Raw genomic sequence first — 20,160 nt, forward strand, 5'->3', positions numbered from 1 at the left:
GGGACAACCCCAAGCCCATTGGTTTTTCTCTCTTCTGTGGTTCTCAACCCTCTAAGGCAGAGAGACGAAGCCCTCATTGGAAATTAAACCAGAGCATCCGGCTCCTTGTTCCGTTAGCCGGCCCCTCCCCCAAGGCCCCGACGATCTGTGTAGGGAGCCCCTAAGCACGGACGGATGTCGAAGGTGTGTCTATGTGCTAACGGCAGGTGCCTGGCCGCTCACCTTGCGAAGTCGGTCCTTCCCTCCCGCCGAGTGGATGGCTTCCATGAGAGCGCTGTGCAGCGACGTGTCTTTTGGGGCTGGCCTCTGGACCACGGGTCGGAATTTCTTCTTTGGCCCAAAGATGCTAGATGGCAGCGTACCATCCGTCGCAGGCATGCCTGTGCACAACAAACTGGGCTTTTCCTCGTGCTCTGGGGGCTCCTGTTGGGTGTGGTTATTCGTGCTGGACCCTCTCGGAGAGCAAGGAGGCTCGGCGTGGATGGGGACCCACCGGGAGCCATTCACCAGGGTCCTGCCCGGGGTCTGATCGTCTCCTGGGCGGGGAGGCGGGGGCTCTGGACCGTCCAGTGTATACTTGGGGGCAGAAGCTGAGCTGGTCCCAGGGTTCCTGGTGCTCAGCTTTCCCCTGAGGCTCCAGCTTTGTGTCACAGAAACGTGATTCCTGACAGGCGGGACGTGGACACCAGCAGGACAGTCTGGAGTGCACAGCTTTCCCGGAGGGCTGCCGTCCTGTGCTCTGGGCAGGACTCCTACTGCTGAGGCTTCACTCTCGTTGTATGGCCTGGGGGCTGTGTCACCTCTCCTCGCGGGAAGCCGTCCGTCCAGCTCTCGTGCTCTGCCTTCCCAGGTCTCCTTGGCATGCCCATGCTTCCTCACCACATCAGCCGGGGCTTTCTGGGGCCCCATCTTCTTGGCAATGGCAGAGGCCACATACTGACTGGATGTTCTTCTTTGAGGCTTGAGAAATGGGACTTCTGTGGCGTTCGCTGCTGGCACTTTCCCGTGACCAGGGGCTGGCACGGGTGGCCGGCTTCCGCCCTCCTCTGGATGTCTCCCCTCTTCTCGATGGGCAGACTGCTGCGGGGGCGACGTCACTTGGGGGCCTGGGAGTCTGCTTTCTTGAGGCTGTGGCTTTGCTGGCGTGGCGGCAGTGGGGGTCCTCTTGGCGGAGCCCTCCGTGGGCTGGCCAGAGTGTTTCTCTAGGGAGTTGGACCTCCAGAATTCTTTGACCTTTCCAATGGGTTGGGTTTCCGAGTCAAGGGTGGATGGTGACAGGGTTGTGGTCCTGCCCCCGTTCACGTGGGGACTCACCAGATTCCCGAGCTCATCGATCTTGATGGCACCCGTTGAGAGAGAGACCCCTCTGTCATAACACCTCATCTCTGATTTCGGAGGAACGATTTTATACGTCGTGAGGCCGTATCTAAGTCCGTAACTCCCCCCTGGGTTTTGGCCCCGTTGATACCACGATGGTGGTGCCGAGCCACAGCTCTTACCCTCACCTTCCCTGTCTCTCACTGGCTGGGCACTTGCCTTCTTGCTGGCCTGCGTCTTCCCACCGAGGGCAGAGCCAGGCCCCTCGCTGCTCTGCTTTGCATCGGGGCTGTGCGCGGGAAATGCTGCAGCAGAAGTCACCTTGGGCTCCATTTTAGTCAGATTCACAGCCTCACAGGGGCTGGATGAGGTGGGTTTGCTTTCTTTCCCGATGTTGTGGGGAGGAGCGGGTGAGCCGGGCCCTTCTGTCCTCCTTCCCTGTTGCTGGCTGTGCTCCCCCTGATGTGGTGGCGGGGGGGCTTCCAGGCCCACTGTGCCCCCTAGGTCAAAAGAACCAGCGTTGTTGTTTCTATTGGAAAACACCCCTGAATCTACAGGGTCATCGAAAACCTCCCCGATGAAGGTGACTGGGATTGTGTCCTCATCAAACTCGGGGACGGTGGCTTCTGGCACACAGGGAGGGGACACGCCATTCACGGAGCCTGTTGGCAGGCTGCTGCCAGCTTCAGAGCTCTCTTCCAGTTCTGCAAAGGAGGACAGACACACGTCTTATAGACTGCCACCCTGGTACGAATCCCAAGCCAATGACTTACTGTAATCACACCCTGGCTTTGACCTTCCTGAGGTTATTTTTGGGTAAGTTGTTTAGGTACATTTTAAAGTGCCATTTCAATTTGTCACTTACATACACCTGGGGCCCCCATCTCTCCTCTGATGGCTCAAGAGAGGAGCTCTTTGCACAGCCGCCGTGTCTCAAGGTAAGGCGTTCAGGTACAACATTTTGCCAACATCTGTAGCTTGCAAACTAGATCTGTAAGCCTGAGCCCCCCAGAAAGACTGTCTCATATGGAACACAAAGGTGGGTTTTGGGTTTTGACCTTCAGCTTACTCGCATTCATCAGAAGCACCACAGACCACATGGGGAGATGTGCTCGCACATCTTGAGAGACAGATGACTAACTCTGGGCAACTACCTCAGAATTAGCCGCAAGGGACACAGTGGGTCCCCTGGTCAGAGCCAGAGGGACATGGGATGACCATTTTCGCTTTTTCAGCTCTGTCCAGCACATCTTCAGAGGACAGAAGGCCGACAAGCCAGTAGACTATGGATGAGCTCTGCACTCCGTTTCATTCTGGCTTTTGTTTGAAGGCATGCCCATACCGAAATTTCTGGATTACCGCCACCGTGCGCCCTTATTTGAAAGATTCCTTGATTGTCTACTGAGATCGTCTGCATCTGCTTTGGCCATAAAGCATCACCTTCCCCACACCTATCTGTACCACAGCAAGCGTTCCACCGTGAACGGGTTCACCGCTGAGGCCGTGTGCACCGAATTTCCCTCCGAGATGTGCCAAACGTCAGCGAGCCAAGCCACGTTGTTGTCAGGGAACCTGTTTGCCTGTGTCACCCAGTGCTTCCCAAACTCATCTGGGCACTGGAGAACTTTGTTTTCTTATGTGTGTAGAATCCCCCCCAATGCACACAATCAGTACCACCCAGAGCACTGGAGCCGCAATTCAGAGTGTCCACACTACTGTCCCACAGCCCTGATGGGAAGCCATTTCGAGAGCGGTGCTCACCTGCCTGCCCCTCACACCCGGGCTTTCTTCTGCAGGAACTGGGTCCTCCCACCCACCTTTCCCGCCTGGAGCCACAGCAAGCATAACCCCCCAGAGCCTACGGCTGCCCAGCGTAACACTAGCAGGGCAGACGGTTGCGCTCACCTTCCAGCTCCTCATCCAGCTCCTCGAGGGTCTTCTGGAACTGCCCGGTGAGAAACAGGTCTTCTTCGCCACTGGAGGTTATAGTCACTTCGGGTCTAGGGAAGACCAGAGAGAAAGGAATGGCGTTCATTTTTCTCTTCCTTTATTTCTTTACTCCTTTCTGGGACTCTCCAAGGAAGGCACAAAGCACAGCCAGGTTCATGCAGTTCTGTACTCCAGCTGCCCTTGGGGCTGCTGGGACGCAGTCGGGGTGTGCATGTGCGCGCACATGCATGTGTGAGTGGTAGCAACAGTTCTAATAGGGACAGTGATAACCGCCTTCCCCCAAGACTGGACAAAGCACCCCCAGGGAGGGCTGCCCGCTGTCCCTCCGTTCCAGGAGCAGCCTGCACGCCCCAGGCTCCAGACACAGGACTTCTGCCCGAGTGGTCTTATGAAAAACCTTACAAGCAATTTATAAGGCAGGTAGGAGTCTCGTTGTTTACAGATAGGAAACCAGGTGCCCAGGCACTAATGGATCCGTCCAAGTTAACATGGGCTCAAACCCTGGGGGAAAGCCGGCCACCTCCAGTGTCCAGAGGCACCATGTGGCCCCACCACCTGGACATCTAGGAAGATGCCAACCCACCTGCTGAGGGGAGCCGGAACTCGCCTTATTTGCGTCACTGGGACAATAGCATCCATGGGATGTCTAATGCCAGAACAATTTCAACACAGCCTTTGCAAGGGCTCTTGTCTCTGTTTTGGCTGCGCGGAGAACAGAGACATGTCGAGGGTAATTGTCTATCTTCAGTGAAAGCTGAAGGTCTTTTCCGCTGATTGTTAAAATTGAGGACCAATTTCCACCATTGCTAATCAGGCTCAGCTAATGATGCATGAAATGTGCTTTCCACAAACCTCACTTACATAGCAAAGTTTGTGTTCTGATAAATGAGTCTTTCTTACTTGGTGGCTGTGTCCTTTTGGGAGCCAGGAAGCAGCATCCAGATTAGTCTCAGCTAATGTCCTCTGACAAGCCGGACAAAAGGGGCTGGTTTTGTGTGCATGTGGGCCAATTAATAAGGATTGAAAAGAGCAAAGACGGCCTTTCCTACTGCTGTTGCTTGGACTGGAATTGAATGCATTTTATTAAAGCTGTGGTTTTCTCTTTTATGGACCCTTATGGTTTAAGTACATTTCATTTACATAGTTAACAAAAATATGTAGCAGAGAAAAAAATGGATAGCGCTATGTAAAATTTTATTTGCAACTGAAAACGGTACTTTTATAATGCTTGATCTTCATTTAGGATGCTTAAGGCTCAGCTAAACAAAATTCTACATGCACTTTTGCTTCAAAGTACTGTAAATACTTCAAAGCGTGGTAAACCACATCGCTTCATGAGAACAGAGTGATCTTAATGAGAGTTTAATACCGATTTAAAATAAGAATCCCACTAATGCTATCATTTTATACATGTTAAACTAGAAAGTCATGGCAAGCTGATGAAATGCGGGGAAGCTGAAACCCTCACACTTGTTGCTACCCGCATGGAATGGAAATGCACATCGAGAAACAAAACATCACTTTAGCTTTGTAGGAACTTGGTTCACGAGTCTCTTTTGGTAATTTGCCTTAAGGAAACGATCCTACAGCAAGCAAAAGAGAAACAAAACAGTGTTCATCGAATTTATGGGAGGAATTCCAAAGCATCTAGCAACACTGCGTGTTGATTTCAAACGGCATTAAAATCAGCCTATTTTTGAACCTGGAGTCAGTGTAGAGTCACAGCTCAAGTCTTAAGGTAGCATGTTACGTGAGGAAATCAAGACATATGCATAGGAGGAGCTTGATGGTCTGGAACCAGCACACGCCCATGGACAAGGGCTGTAGAAATTTAGACCACCACCACCCACCCCTGGGATTTGTTGAAAGAATGAACTACAGGGAGTCTGCTATCCCTTTTGTCTCAGAAGTATACTCATTTTGGTACAGGACAGCTTGGACAATAGGCAATCTTTAAGATATTTTTAAAGATTTTATTTATTAGAGAGAGAGACAGAGAGCAGGGGAAGGGGCAGAGAGAGAGAATCTCAAGCAGATTCCACACTGAGTGCGGAGCCTGACATGAGGCTCGATCTCACGACCCTGAGATCATGACCTTACCCGAAATTAAGAGTCGGACGCTTAACAGACTGAGCCACCCAGGTGCCCCAGTAGGTGATGTTTTAAATGGCCAAATTAAAAATAACACTTTGGGCCCTTTTCTGACCATGAGTGATAACTCTTTTTTTGCGAAGTAGTTCACATTTTTGAGATATGGTGCATGATTTGCACAGTACATTATTTTATTCCATTATCAGTGCTTAACAATCTCAGTGAGTCTCAGTCAGCCTGAGCTGCCCCCTAAAAAGCCATCGGTAGCCAAACCCCAAGGGCTTGGGGCTCCTCAGCACTTCCCCACCCCTCCACAGTCCAAGCCTTCCTGCTGAAGTCTGGGGACCCTACCCGAGTTCTAGAGTTCTAGTCCCTCCTCCCTGCTTCTGCTCTCCTGTGTCCACTTTCCTCTGCCTGCCTCAGATTCCCTGGATGCTGTCAATCAGTCACATTCCAAACCTCTCCCCGCCTTGCACCTCCTGCGGCCCTCTGACCAGACCCTCCGATGTGGGCTGGCTTCCTTGGGGCCCTGCCTGCCCAAGGGGACGGAGTGGACACGTGATGGGAGCTGCCAGCCTAGGAGGGAGGGTCTGTCCAGGGTCCTTGGCTGGGGTGCTGCCCCCAAGTCTGTTGACCCACTTGGCTTGTGCAGCCGGCTCCTCCCGTAATGCAAAGCAGGGGAACCTGTGCTCTGGGACCCGACCTCGCGAATGTTTTCTGAAAAAACCCAAAGCCAACGTCAATGTATCTATTTTGCTTGCCAATGTGAAATCTCATGAGGGAGAGATTGAGTGATACTTGCTTTTCCTTCTTCGCCCACTGCTCTCTACTCGCCCCCAGAGGGTTAGTTACAGATTGTAACTATTCCTCTGTCCCTGCAAAAACCAGTCCAAAGCCCTTTGTCCCTGAGCTTGGAGGTCAGCATTCTGTGGGCTAAGCAGGAGAGCCCGAGAATGTGTCCCTGGAGTCGAGAGCTGGCAAGAAGCAGCCACTTCCTGCGTAGCTGAAAGTGAACGCGCACAGATGTTCCTCTCCTGGGCACCTTCCATGTCCCCCCACGTACACCCCAGCCTTCAGACAGTTTCGTGTTGACAGTCTGTTTTGGCAAAAGACCAAGAAAAACAAAGAGCAAACACACACACACACAGTGCAGACATTCTGATACAGGGTCGTACACCCTGAACAAACACGACCAGCAGCATTTTCTCACACCGAGTGCGGCCGCAGAGAACCCAGCTTGCAGCGACTTCTGCATCCAGTGTGAGGGACAAAGGGCAGGGGGGCGAGGGCGTCAGGGTGACCGAGCCCCTCATGCAGCTCACGGCCTTGCCAGCTTCTGGCGATAGGACACGTAGGAGCAGTTGTGTCAAATCAGCCCCAGATAGATAGGTTTTGGTTTTTTGTTGTCATTTTATATGAGAAAGAATAAAAGAATGTGGGCTGATTCTGACCCAATGAGGCTTGTGGGGTCATTTCTCTCCCTCTTTTTTAAGATTTCATCTATTTATTGGAGAGAGAGAAACTAGGAGCAGGGGGAGAGGCAGAGGGAAAGAGGCAGAGGGAGAAAGAGAAGCAGACTCCTCGCTGACCAGGAAGCCTGACGCGGGGCTCGATCCCAGGACCCTGGAGTAATGACCTGAGCCAAAGGAAGATGCTTAACCAATGGAGCCATCCAGGTGCCCTGGTCATTTCTCTTTCTGTTGTAGCCAAAAGAGTTTCCTTAAGTAATTTATCCAATGGCAAAATTAAAAAAAAAAAAAAAATCTGAGAGGAAAAAAAAATGTCCCTTTCAGTTAGCAATTCAATTTGTTGAGGACAACCAAACTGATTCATGCATTTTCAAAACAATTACTTGATAAACGAAAGGCAAGAAGCTTGGGAAAGTCTACAGCTGAGGGCAATCATATGTGTTCAACTTCCCATTCCATTTACAAGTGTTCCAGTATTTATGGAGCTTCAGAGTTCTAGAATCACTGTGTCCCCTAAAAATAGAATAGGAGCCATATATATAATTTAAAATCTTGTGGAAAAAAAAAATAGGAGAAATAGGTGAGATTAATTTTAGTTAAGTACTTTAACTTCACTTTTATTACACCCTAATTAGTATACTTGATTTAACCCAATACTTATGCCACATTATTGTCATTACGTATTATCATGTAGTTAATATGAAGAACTCTTTTCTTTACCCCAAAGTCTGTGTCTTCTACACTCCCACACATCTGCATTTGGGTCAGCTGCCTGGCAAGGGCTCAGCAGCCAAACACGGACAGAGAAACTCTATGGAGCAACCCAGTTCTGCAAAGACTTAAGAGGTAAGTATGTATGTATGTATTTTTTGAGGTTTTTGTTTGTTTGTTTGATTTTGTTTTGTTTTGGAGTGGTTTTTAAATGCTCCTTTGTAAACGTAGTTACATAAAAAGTATCTGGGTTTTAGGATGTGTTAAATAATTCTAGGTACTCTCACAAAGTTCTAGGCTTCTAGAAGGTCTGAGATGCTTCTAGGTGCTGCTGGTCACAGAGTTCTTGTGGTTGTAGAGTCTTGGGGCCCCCTGGCCAGCATCAGCCAGTGGAAAGGCAGGACCCTGTCTCTTCCAGCCCCTCCGCTGCCCCACATACCTCAGTTCCTCGATGTGACCAGAATCTCATGCCCTACAGAGCCCCACAGGTCTCACTGCTAATGTCCTCATGCCCACCACCTGCTATCAGCTGGGGCTGAGATGGACTTGGGGATGGCCAGGAAGAGGATGGGGGTGGGGTGAGGGGGATGGCAGGCAAGACAGTGGGGAGGCTCCCTTCTCCTGAAGGGGCTCCACCTTCTGTACTTTGTGGCTCTAATCTGCTTTCAGTGGGGTCCTACCTTTAAGGAACACAGCCTGAAACACACTTATCCAACCTCTCACCTACTCCTGGCTGCTGTGCGGATGTTTCCCAAAGGCACCCAGAATTTACAGTCCCACAATGTTGATACTCTGATAGATATATTGTCTGATTACAGCAAGACTGCCTTCCAGATTCAAAGGCTTAGAAATAACACACATTCCACTGTAATGCCTCCCAGGAAGGTAGGAGGCAAAATCCTCTCTGTTTTCTCCCCTTATCACATAGACACATTGTTTCTTTCCAAAGGCACTGCAGAGTTTAAAGAAGCAGATAATCAGAGCTAGATACAGAGTATACAAATCAACAAATCACCTTTCTATTCTTCCTCAGGCAGTTGTGAAAACTAACTTAGCAACTAACAATACCAGCTGTCACATTTGGAAGGCTGCCAGTACATCAGGCACTCTTCTAAGAGGGAGAGGTCCTGCATCTCTCCATGCACTAAGGAAATAGATGCAAGGTCAAGTTTTTGGTGCAAGGGCAAAGCCTCCAACAACAAGCAGACATGACCCCAGGCAGTCCGATTCTGGACTTTTTCCTCTTCACATGGAGTTTTTCTTTAAGTTTCAGGAATGTTGGCTCAGGCCATATACAAAAGGAAGATGCATCTGGGAGGAGATGACATCCCAGGATATGACTCCTGCCCTGGGCAGAGCTGACCCAGGGTCACTCCCAGGTGTCCCCAAAATAAGGGGCGATCATCTCCTGTGCATCTGTGTTTTTCTGTGCTCTTGGGCTGAATTCTTCCTTGGGCTTGTTTACTGGCTGCGCTAAGTCTAGAGAAAAACTCTGGGAATGTGTTGTCCCCAGTTTGCGTTAAGTGCACAGACTTATTTTGCAGCAAAAGATTATAATTGGATCCAACCGAACGACTCGATGGAAAACATCATTTGCAGATCACAGCACATAAACGGTATTCCAATTATTACCAGGCACCACACTTGCTCTTTTTTAGAAAACTGGTATTTATTCTTGAAACTCTTGAAGAATTCAAAACCCTGGTTCCAAGGGCATTTAGGGAAGCCCAGCCAGTGGGTGGCTGTAGCAGCCGGAGCAGGGCCTCGGAATTAAGTGGAGGGAACAGAGCCGTGAACTTTATCACTGGACTGAGTAGTTCCAGAAGGACGCTTTAAGCTGAGGCCAAAACGACAGGAGTCCTGGAGGAAAACGTATTTGACCTCCAATTTGTCAATACAGGACCCGAGGCAACCCTAGCTGAAGCCGTTCAGATGGCTTTGATGTCTACAGGGCGTAGAGAAAGGAAGAAAAACCAAACCAACAGGGACCTCACTCCACAGGGTCTTCTTACTCAGGTCACAAAGGGTCTGTGGCCACCAGCATTCTGTGACTACCTGAGCGACAAAGGGCTGGCAAAAGGATAGGGTCCTTGGGCAGAGCAGAAAGCCACAAACGCTCCCTTATCTTGCTGGGGACTGGCCCCAGCGTACACGTGCTACAAGCTGCAGGTGGCTGAGACTGTGGAGGACGGCTTTGCCACCTCTCTGAATGCACCCCAGCCTGGGGAGACCCAGCCTGGCCAGGTTTGTCCACACCTCCCAGGGCTTGGCATTCAGAGGATGGTCTGGTCTCCTGGCCATGGCCCTGCCCAGATCATTGCTTTTGGCCACACAAGACGAACATCCTTTCTTACCTGCAGAAACTAGGTATCAGAATCACGCAGGGCAGAGCCAGGAGGCTGGATGTGGGGACCAGCAGGTGGCATTGAGAATAGGGGTGCCATCTCCTTGGAGGAGAGGTGAGGCACGTGCTTCAGGGGCACAGAGAAGTGTTGAGTGAGTGCTGCTGCCAGGTCCCCCTTTGTCCTGCCTGTCCCCCCACCCAGGGGGTGCGGGATGTCAGGAACCTGGGTCTACCTTACTGTTTCTCTCATCCCCATAGAACACGGGTGCTCCTGTCCAGTGTTCCGATGTCGTTTTCTGTCCAGGTGGTTGAGCTCAAGGCCGCAGCTCCACGAACAGTGCTGGGTTCTGCTCTCACACAATTTTAGCTGGATCTGGGACTGGCAACCCCCTGCCTCAGCCTGGGTTCTCATCCTACTGAGCCTGACCACGGGCTGCTCTGGATCCCTGAAATGGGCCTGGCTCACCCAGGTTCTGCAGACTGGACCTCTGACCCAATCCTGGTGCCCACTCCCCTCCACCCCTGGGTCTGGCCGCACCTCATCCTGCCCCCTCCAGCCTTCCCTGCCTTCTTCCTGCTCAAACTCTCACTGCACCCAGAGCTGCAGACTGGACCACAGAGCGTGCCTCTGGAACACACCATGTTCATCCAAAGAGATGTTTTCTCTCCATATCCATGCAACAGAGGGGAGTACTTGTAGAATGGACTACTTTCAGCTTGACAGTGTGGACAGTGGAAGGCACAGAACAGCATTTCTAAAGCAGTGCTTAATAGAGTCTTGTCCCAGGAACACTGGGAGGCAGGACAGAGGGGGGCTATTGAAATGGGCTGCTTTCCTGCAGGATTTGTAAGAGGCTTTCTTATTTCACAAAAAGGAGGCTAGAGGGAGTTGCCGCACATATCTGAAGATATTTTCCAAGAGCTGTCTCACAGGAGACACCTGGGCAATGACAAGGATATTCCAAAGTTGGAAAAGAGCAGGCAGAGAGGGGGAAGGGTCAGGGCACCCCTTAATACTCCGTGGAGAGCACATCTGGGAGCGGGGCTGCTCAGCACACAGACCTGTTTGGTTTGGCTTGACTGTCTGCCTTGGTTGCCAACATGTAAAACTTGGGGGCCTCCCACAAAAATTTGGATTTCTGGCTTCTCTTCAAAAGCCGGCCATGCTGGGTCCACGATTCCTGAGGGTAAGTCTGGAAGAAGGGAGCAAGGCTGCTTTCGAGAGAGGACAGAGACTTCAGGGCTGCTCCCTCTCGTCGCTCACCTTCATTCTCTGCCGGGCCCCTGTGAGCCTCTGAGTGGAAACCGTCACTTTCTACCTGCTTCTCCGTCACTCTGAGCTTGGTGGAAAATCATACTGGAGATGAGGATGTGACACCACACCGCAGTCTCGGAATCACTCTAACTTGTCAGGGGAGTGCACTCCTGCAAAATAAACTTCTTAGGTGTTCCCGGACTCAATATGGATGTTGGAGGGGAGATTGTCCCGTGTACAATGGCAAGCATTTCTCTGACTCCAGCAGGATGTCCAAGACTTCTACTCGTTTCTCACACTAAGGACCCAGAGACACCAGCCGACCCCACAGGTGGAGGGCTCAGTCCCACCGGGCTGCCCCCCACCCCCACACTTGAGACCCCAGGCTCCTGCTTCTGACCACTGAGCACTGCAAAATGGAGGCTCCAATGCCCTCCTCCTTAGGTTCAATTAATGTGCTAGCATGACTCACAGAAGTCCCAGAAAGGCTAAGGTTGGCCAGTTTATTAAAGGACATCATAAGGGATACGAGCCAGAAGAAGAGATGCATAAGGAGAGGTAGGGGGAAGGGTCTTCCATGCTTCTCCAGGATCAGTCTCCCCAACCTGCTGGTGCTCACCAACCCAGAAGCTCTCCAACACAGACCTTTTGGGGTTTTATGGAGGCTTCATTGCATCATCACGATTGACTAAGTCCCTGGCCATTGGCTGATTTTATCTCTAGCCCTTCTCCCCTCCCAGGAAGGTCAGGGAGTGGTGCTGAAAGTTCTACCTTTTAGTCACCTGGTTGGCTCCCTGGGTAACCAGCCCCCATCCAAAGGTGCTTTCCAAAAGCCATCTCGTGAACATTACAAAAGGCCTTTATCACTCTCAACACTCAGGAAATTCCATGGTTTTGGGGAGCTGGCACCAGAAACTGTGGATGAAGACCAATTATTTATGAGGTTTATGTTTTTGTCATTTGACCAAATCGATTATTTTTTATGAATCGCAATATCGCACTAACTATGGTCATTCCCTAAAAAGTCCAAGGCAGAGTGTGGATCTCACTCTGAGACAGACAGTGGGTTAGCACAGACAGGGCTGGGAGGCGCAGAGACTACCTTTATCTTCCTTAGACCGCTGGGCTTTTGGAAGCCCAGAGAATTCATGGTGCCCCTTTCCTAAACTAACAGTAGTAATTTTGACAATGTTCCTATCTGATAACCAGGCAGTGCGTACTCTACTCCGCACACTGGGCATTTATAGGCTTATCACACCCCTGAGAGGTAGGAGGCGTTATCTGTGTGTGCACAAGCAGACCACAGGGCCTGTAAAGTTATGAGGACTCGCAAAGGCCAGGCCACTACTTAGTGCTGGCCGTGGGCCGGACAGAGCCCCCTGGCTCCCCACCCTGTGACTCTCAAATTCCATGGCCCCCGAGAGATGAGGGCAGAAAAACATGCCCTACTCCCTGCTGGGATAAAGGATCAAGTTCCAAACACTCCATGATTATCCTGGCTGTGGCCACAGGCAACATTAACTCTCCTATTTGGAAAGTAGTCAGCAAGATTTTACATCAGGGGTCAATGCTAGCAAAGCAAAGGATGACTAACATGGGCATCCCTAGGGGCCAGAATTTAAAATGTCTGATTAGCCTCAGATGTAGGGCTCAGGTGTGCAATCTCCATGCAAACTCACAGAACAGACCTGGAGATTACTGTAGAAAGCGACTTTTTTTTTTTTTTTAAATGTTTATTGGATGAAGAATGAAATACCATAATTTTTCTCTGCTCTCATAGATGCAAACAGCACAGGCTGACACACTGTGTATGCGTGTGTGGGGGTGGGGGGAGAGAAGGATGAGGGTGTGGGGGAGGAAGGGAGCAATTGCTACCTTCTAATTTCCTGTCAGATGAAATACAAACTTGGCCTTGAAATGGTCCATAAGATTGACGAGCTATACAGTAAAACTATTAGAGGGTGTAATTAACAAATAGGCAAATGCTCACAATAAATCCTGAGGTAAAAAGAAATCAAAATAAATTATTACTGACACTACAATGACATTAACCAGGTAAAGATTTGTGTGTTCATATGGACAAAGTGGGAGCTAAACATGAAAAATACAAAGGCATTCATTTGTTTTGGTGATCGAGTTGTGAGGTTTGGGGGAGCATTCTCCTTTTTGTTAATATTTCCATAACACTGTTTGTGTGACTGGTTCTTAAAATTATCTACAGGATGAAAAAACTGATGGGCTGCAGAGAATTAACCTTCTTCTTAGAAGAATGAAGAAGAGATAACGGCAATGGGGTGCAGGGACAAGGTCAGACAGATAGCCAGGTCTACAGAGCAGAGAACGGGGGGCATATACGTAATCCAAAGTAGGGCTGGGAGTCAGTGCGAAAAAATAGATTTCCTTCTCCACATCACACCCAAAAATAAACCCAGGTAGTTGAGAAGCCCGAATGTGAGAAAGCAACACTAAACTTTTATAAGAAATTCAGATAATCTTTAGTCCTTCAGGGTATGAGAAGGGTCTCTTAAAATGCAAAGACTATACACATTCAGAAGAAAAGGGACAAATTTAAGAATATTAAAATCAAAAAGCAATTTTTATGCAACGAGAAGACAAAGTTACATTCAAGGCACAGTCTTAAAGACTCCCTGTGCAGAGTAAAGAACTGACTGACAGAGTGAGAAGAAATTAGAGAATTTTTTAAAAAAAGTAACGTCCCAGTTTTTGTTTTTTGTTTTGTTTTGCTTTTTTGTTTTTTTTAAAGGGCAGTCTATGGGGGTACCTGGGTGGCTCAGTTGGTTAAGTACCTAATTCTTAATTCTGGAACAGGTCGTGTGATCTCAGGTCATGGGATCTAGCCCTGAGTCAGGCTCTGTGCTGGGCATGGAGCCTGCGTGAGATTCCCTCTCTGCCTCCTCCTCCATCCCTCTCCCCATTCTTGGGCACACTTTTCCCTCTCTCAAAAAAATAAAAAATAAAAAATAAAATTAAAAAGGACAGTCTATAGAAAGGCAAGTCATGCAAGAAGACAATCAAAGTGGTAATGCAAATATGACAAGATGCGCATTCTCACTAATCAGAAAACCGTGAAAAGCACATGACATGCCACCGAACACTTGTACTCGTGAGAAGCGGCAGTGCACTGAGTACAGGTGTTGGTGCAGGTGTGGATGTCAGGCCGCTGGAGACCACTGTAGGGCCTGTAAACCCAGACACTCGTTTTGGAGAGCAATTTGGCCACAGTCCATAGTTGAGGATGGGTTTTTCTGGACGTGCACTAATTTGTCCTCTAGAAAGCACTCTGTATGTAAAAGGAGACATACGTTTGACTTTTTCATTGTTTCCAGTGCTGTGGAAAACCAGTATGACCTAAGTGCCCATTAATTAAAAAGTAGAAAAATAAATGAACTCATGAGACACATATCATCACGGATTGATGTTAAAAACATGATGTTGAGTGAGAAAGGACACTGAGTATATGGCACCATTTATATAAAAGGAGAAACAAGCCAATCTCGGGTACGGCTTATAACCACCTACAAGTCTGGAAAGAGTCTGAAGACCGGGTTGTGGGTCGCGAACCCCCGCATTGGGGAGTGGCAACTTTGGAGGGAGCCTGCCACGCGTTGGCCGCGTTACTGTGAACAAAAGACCTTCCTCCCCGAAGCTAGGATGCCCCCCTCCCCGCCCAGTTGTCCCCTCACTCACCTTGGATGCCAGTTTCCAGAGTTGTTCCTCTCCCACGTGGGGCTCTTGTGGGGACCCGGTTCTGGAGTTCCAGCCAAGTCCTGGTCACTGCCGTCTTCCTGGTCTGTGGCCCACTTATCTTTGGATTTCAAGCTGTCGTGTTGGGAGTCCAGGGAGATGATGTCTGACGGGGAGCTCACCACTCCAGAGTCCTCAGCTGTGTCTTCTGATGCAAAACAGCTGCTGACAGACACTGTCTCCTCGGCCTCAGACAGCACCGGCGGGACCCTGTCTGTGCCGCAGGGACTGCTGGGGCCCAGAGGCAGGCTCACTGGACAAGACACGGCAAGGACAGGTCAGCCAGCACGTTTCCACACCAACCTGCCTGACTCACCTGCGATTGGAATTCGGGGCACGAGGAATCAAGCAAGACCTGTTCCAACCCGACGGCTCCCTCCAGAAACACTTTAACTTGGAGGAACCGAGGCATATATGTGATCGAGAGCAAAACTGTCCCTAAAAAACCACATTCCGAGTCAGACTTTTGGATTTTTATCTCCTATCTGACTCTGGGCAAGCATATTTAAAAATCCAGAAGAATGACACAGTGGATGCAGTTCTGTGAAGTTGTTTTAAAATGAGTTCTTTAAAAAAGAACATAATCATTCCCAAATATAAACAGATTTATAAATAGCTAATACTGTTTGGGAACTTCTGACAAATGTTCAGTATAAACATCTGAAATTTTAAAGGTGTGCTGTGTCGGCATCTGGCCCCCTCTTCATTTTTATTTTATTTATCCTCCCCTTCACTTTTACACATGAGACCGGGAGATCTGGTCCCAAGAAGAGGTGATCTTAGAGGATCACCTCCAAGAAAAATGAAAAAGAACCAGAACAAGTATGTTGGGTGGAGGTCCTCTGGCCCCTTGAGCATTAAGTGAGCTTTACCACAGCAGAAAAAATAAGACCCAGAGATTTGCAAGGATCAGAGTTCCATGGAACTTAAATATTAATGATGGGGGAACACTGTACCCATTTGGCAACCATACCCAGCAAGCTCTTCAGACACAGATGCATTAAGCTTGCAAGTAGAGTGCGCTCCCGGGTTCTCTGAAGTCACTGCTCGCTCCAAGCCCAGAGGATGACAGAAGCACCCAATTTTGGACCGGCTGCCTAGCCTAGCAGGGATGTTTCCTTTTAATTTCATGTAGAAACAGATTTTAAACTTCAGTATCTCAGCCCTGGTGGGCCAGGAAGTAAAGGACTATGTTGTGTTGGGAGTATCGTGTATTTTATTTATTTAGTATTTGTAAATTTTTTTTTTTTTTTTTTTTGTATTTTGTTTCAAAACCGTTCTCTGATAGAGAGCTGCTGGGTGCCTATTGTGAATACAGGCCATAGGCGTTCCCAGGGCTCACTGCACATATCAGGCACCGAAACCCGGAGCCAGCGTCCCTGTCCTTAACCTCGCCATGGTTTTCACGGGATAGCACACTGGCAACGTAGAATTAACAAGTCCCAAACAGAGCCAAGGAGAACAGGGGTTGGCTTATTTGAGATCCCCAAAAATAAAATAAACAAAAGAACAAAAATTAAAAAAAAAAATAGACATTTCACAACGGAGCTCAAAAGTATAGACCAGAACACAAAGGAGGAATTGTTTAGAGAGGCAGAAATGCACAAGGCAATGTGTCCGAATGCAGTGAATGCTTTTGACAATGCCTGCCTTCCCTAGGCGTTCTTCCTGGCTTTTGTTGCCCGGCTCTTAATTAGAGGGTAAATAGAAAGGAAACACTGCCTCGGAACCAGGACAGCCAGACCCTCCCTGTCCCTGTTCGCTGATGAGCTGTCGCACCTTGAAGGCGGCCAGCTGTGCTGCCCACACAGCGGGTGACTCCACCACGTGATGGCATTCCGGGGACCCCTGCTCAGAGGGGCGCCACCGCACAGCCATCAACGGTGGCCCAGATGGCCAAGCCAGACCCCTGTTTCCCTGCCTTCCCTTTTGTCACTGTCGCACAACAAGTAGGTCAATTAAGTTCACACTTTTTCTTCTACGTGGTGTAGGACACCAAGGAAGAGCATAAAGATTTCAGGTCACAGAGACCTGCATTCGAATCCCAGCCAAGCAGCTGAATGGTGGCTAGGGCAGGGGTCTGGATGGACCCATCTGTCTCAGTTTTGTCTGGGAGGAGGCTCATGGGCCACCACAGGACTGTGGGGAGGGCTCGGCGTGATGCCCGTCACAGTGCAATGGTCCTGGTGTGTCTCCACAGCTGGTGTGTGTGTGGGGAGTGCTGTGGGGGTGTGTGCGCCAAGATGGGAAGGGCTCTGTGATCGGACTCAGGACACAGATTTCCAGTCCTAGAGTCTAGGCAATCTGGGGACACATGGTTGATGAGGGGACAGACACATACACAGAGATCGACGGTGGAGATCGACGGTGCCATATGCTAATACCAACTCTAGGTGCATTTGCACAGGTTGAATACGACTGGCTGGTCAGAGGGAGGGGTCAACGCACAGCAGGCACCATATAGGTGTTCCGCGCAGCCCGGGCCCCCTTCTTCCCACCAGCAGTCACTTCCCGAGTGGGAAGTAACCCCAAGGGGTCTGCTCCCCGAAGCTGACCTCTCAAGGGGTCCCACCTGCAGCTGGGACATTCTCCTGACCCACACAAGCCCTGGAAACTCAGAACGCATCCCTGGTGGACAGGGAACTCCAAGCCCATAAGGTCCCCTTTCTCTCCAGTTATGAGATCCAGAATGCTGGTCAGGGGTTGCTTTATATCCTTCAGAAGTTTTGAGGGGGAAAAAAAAAAGTTGAAAGTCACTGCTCTAAATTAAGCCAACTGCGAACCTAAACCGACGAGGTGTGAGAAGGCATCTGGAGCGTGTACGTGTGAACCTATTTTCACGATACACAGTAAAGACGGCAGTGACCGGAGCTCCCCTCTTGCCCAGGTGAGCCCTCCACTTCTCATGGATCCCCTTCCGGGGCCTGGGTAGCTGCATCGTTAAACCTGCTAGGCAGGTGTTCAGTGAACACCTCTCCCCCACCCCCTCACACCCCACCCATGCACCATGCATGGGGGCCCAGGGAGCTGGAGCTGGGCAGGAGCGTAAGAGCATTCCTGCTCTCAGGAGGGTGGTCACACAGGCATTGGAAGGACGGATGCATAAGTGCTGAGGGACAAGGAACGGGAGCAATGCCACATGCAGCAGGTGGTGGGGACGTGTCGGCAAGGATGGGAGGAGAGAGCGGTGGCAGTGATGCGGGCACTCAGCCCAGGGCACAGGCCAAGGAGAGAGCAGCAGTTGCAAGGGCTCAGACTCCTATGAGTGACTTCCTGCCACACTTCTTGGGGAGCCATCGAAGATAGAAAGGACCATTCCCAGGAGGGTCCAACCTGGCTCGTTGTGATTTCCATGTCTGTCTGCAGTCAGTTCTGTCAGTCTGAGAATCTTTGCCTGGAATCAGATACCCCGCCCCCTTACTCTCCCTGCCCTGACTTCACATCTTTCCTCTGCTGGGCTGGTTTCTACTATTAACCCTGTGAGCTGTAACATGTTTTGACAATTTCTGAATAAGATAAGGGTGCGGGAGACTTTTTGCTTTATCGATAAACAGAAGCCCCAAATATTAAAGCTTGGAGGTGCTTTGGCTGTCATGAGATTGGGGCCTTCTAGATCCTTCTGTGCACACCTCACCTCCCTCACTTAGTCCCTGATTCCAGGAAGCCAGTGGTCCAGGGACCCCAGCCTGACATCCAGGGGCAGATGGATGAAGGCTGGATTAAGAGCCTGAATCCCACATTGAGGTCCAAGTTCTGCTCTGAACTTGGAATAGCCTTTCCCCTTTCTATACAATAAGCGGGTTCTGATGAGCTCTAAAGTCCCTTCCAGAAACAGAATGCTACCATTCTCTGAAATCCTAAATCAGAATGTGAGGCACAAACATTCTTCGGATAATTGACTGGTGACTAACTAGGAATCGTAAAAGGAATACGACAACATTGATATCCTTTCTGCTGTCTTCTGTTGGCCCTAAAAGTGTAGCTCATGATTTCTGAGTTAATTAATTCACTGGCAAGTTTGCTCTTCTCTTAAGGTGTGAACAACATTTTGGAGCTAAAAAGTTATCATGGCAAGATTTTTGCAAATGTGAAAAACACACTTAATTTGTCATTAGCAGAAGCCTTATACAAATTCGTGATTAAATTCTCTTCCAAATGAACAGCTGTAAAACCTAAATAAGAAATACTAACCCTTTCATTGTCCTCCACCTTAACTTTATGATGGCATGGCTCAAATACCATTCGATCTACATGAAAGCTTCAGGAAATTTCTCTAGCTAAGACGTAAGGAAGAAAATGCTCATTTAAGGCTCCCAATTCCTCAAGGTGAACATCATTGTGTTCCGTTCGATATGAGTTTCATTGAGTTTTTCTTTTACAAAGTCCCCAAAGAAAATATCAAACGCTACATCTAAGGATCTTCCGAGGACTTCTGTAACAGATTCAGTTTTGAGTGATTTTAGTAAATGCAAAGGAAAGATCACGTGTCCTGAGGTATTGTTCACTTGCTGGTCACTACCAAGGGAGACTTCCCAGGGTCACGTCCACCACATGGATGGGAGCCAGAGACAATGTCTCACAGGCTTCTTCGCCATCTCAGTACGCCACTCACAGCCAGGAAGCAATGCTCCTCCTTTATCTCCATCTACTGTGAATTAGAACCCTATGTTCTAGATACTTGGAATAGAGGCAAAAATAAGGGAACTCCTGGCAAAGTACCCAGGAACCAGTGGTGCGAACTGGTAGGTGCATGTTAGTAATTTTTGTCATCTACATCCCCTAGTAAGAACCAACTCCTAACATTTTTAATTGACACAGGAAAATTTCCATTATGAGTTCAATAGGTTGCAACAGATGTAATTTCTACTGCACTGTAAATATTAATACTTTAAAAAATGTTCCTTCCTTCCTTCCTTTCTTTTTCTTTTTAAGAGAGTGAGAGAGAGCATGAGAGGGGTGGAGGGAGGAGCAGAGGGAGGAGAGAGCACCTCCATCTGTCTCCATGCTCAGTGTGGGGCCTGATGAAGGGCTTGAGCTTATCTCCATCTGTCTCCATGCTCAGTGTGGGGCCTGATGAAGGGCTTGAGCTTATCTCCATCTGTCTCCATGCTCAGTGTGGGGCCTGATGAAGGGCTTGAGCTTATCTCCATCTGTCTCCATGCTCAGTGTGGGGCCTGATGAAGGGCTTGAGCTTATCTCCATCTGTCTCCATGCTTACTGTGGGGCATGATGAAGGGCTTGAGCTTATCTCCATCTGT

General features: G+C 49.4%; 1 protein-coding gene and 1 long non-coding RNA gene across 3 annotated transcripts in view; one reads left to right on the forward strand and one right to left on the reverse strand.

The window, feature by feature from the left end:
• The window catches only part of COBL (cordon-bleu WH2 repeat protein), a 255,236-nt gene that overhangs the window by 14,989 nt on the left and 220,087 nt on the right, over nucleotides 1-20,160 (reverse strand). For both annotated transcript variants that reach the window (XM_032304816.1, XM_032304817.1), the window contains 3 exons: nucleotides 14,846-15,155; nucleotides 3,223-3,317; nucleotides 223-2,021 (listed from right to left, as the gene is read on the reverse strand). In XM_032304816.1, the coding sequence (XP_032160707.1) occupies nucleotides 223-2,021; nucleotides 3,223-3,317; nucleotides 14,846-15,155 (2,204 nt within the window). The remainder of the gene's footprint in view (nucleotides 1-222; nucleotides 2,022-3,222; nucleotides 3,318-14,845; nucleotides 15,156-20,160) is intronic.
• LOC116568959 lies at nucleotides 7,318-13,858 on the forward strand. Its single transcript, XR_004276797.1, has 3 exons — nucleotides 7,318-7,407; nucleotides 7,555-7,673; nucleotides 10,141-13,858. It is a non-coding gene; the product is annotated as an uncharacterized LOC116568959 (long non-coding RNA).

Source organism: Mustela erminea, chromosome 11 (genome assembly GCF_009829155.1).
Source record: "Mustela erminea isolate mMusErm1 chromosome 11, mMusErm1.Pri, whole genome shotgun sequence".
NCBI classification, from domain to species: Eukaryota; Metazoa; Chordata; class Mammalia; order Carnivora; family Mustelidae; genus Mustela; species Mustela erminea.